Raw genomic sequence first — 886 nt, 5'->3', positions numbered from 1 at the left:
TCATACTGACCATTTTGTCATCCTTCAGTTTCTTCAGAACCACCCTGAAGTGTTTATGCTGGTCTCCAATGGAACCTGTGTAGCTCTGAAAGCTGCTGGTCCTGCAACAACAGAACCCAGTCCAACAGAGCCAGTCAGTTCAGCTTCAGCCAATAACAGTCCAGACAACACAGAGCTGGAAACAGCAGGAGACACTGAAGGCCCTGATGGATGTCATTGGTTTAACCTGAATGACTCCACTGTGACGGCCATTTCGGAGAATGACATAGAGAAGCAGTTTCAGGGAAAAGAGAGTGCCTACATGCTCTTTTACAGGAAGACAACTATGAAAAGACCTCCAGAGGGTATGTTGTGTGTATGTGCACAGGGTCCAGCTTTAACTCTTTGTCACACTTGTCAATTGCCATTTTTTACCACATGTGAAACGAAAGCTAATTTTATTGCTTTTAGTGCTTGGCAAGTGTTCATTTTGGACTCTGTGTGTGCATATGTGGTGCAAATCCATTTAAATACTGAAACGTGATTATGCAAAAGGATATTTTTGTGTATCTTTTTAAACAGCCATAGGAAACCCTGCGTACAAAGTGCCTCCTCACCTGGTGGAGATGGTACAAGAGGAGAATGCAAGACGTCAGCAGAGAAGGTGGCTTTATATACACTCAAACACTCACATGCTCAGCATTGGGTATTTTATGCAATGTTTAAGTCATCTGTCTCTTGTAGAGCTGAGTTTGATGGCAGCAGCAACAGCGTGGAAGTGCGGCTGCATTTGGCCCCTCATTACCACTGGCAAAACGGAGCCCTGCACCCCGTATCTCCAGACGAAGACTCCATCATCACAGTCACCTTTGACCGCAGAAAGACTGTGGGAGACCTGCGATTGGCC

At 45.6% G+C, this 886-nt stretch overlaps 1 protein-coding gene across 1 annotated transcript in view; it reads left to right on the top strand.

The window, feature by feature from the left end:
- The window catches only part of LOC107577022 (ubiquitin carboxyl-terminal hydrolase 40-like), a gene marked incomplete at both ends in the record, with an annotated part of 4,106 nt that overhangs the window by 1,414 nt on the left and 1,806 nt on the right, over window positions 1-886 (top strand). Inside the window, 3 exons of the mRNA XM_016263142.1 lie at window positions 29-344; window positions 562-643; window positions 724-883. Of these exons, the coding sequence (XP_016118628.1) occupies window positions 29-344; window positions 562-643; window positions 724-883 (558 nt within the window). The remainder of the gene's footprint in view (window positions 1-28; window positions 345-561; window positions 644-723; window positions 884-886) is intronic.

This window comes from Sinocyclocheilus grahami, unplaced genomic scaffold, assembly GCF_001515645.1.
Source record: "Sinocyclocheilus grahami isolate Dianchi unplaced genomic scaffold, SAMN03320097.WGS_v1.1 scaffold4903.1, whole genome shotgun sequence".
Classification (NCBI taxonomy): Eukaryota; Metazoa; Chordata; class Actinopteri; order Cypriniformes; family Cyprinidae; genus Sinocyclocheilus; species Sinocyclocheilus grahami.
This window is presented reverse-complemented; position numbering and strand designations above follow the sequence as displayed.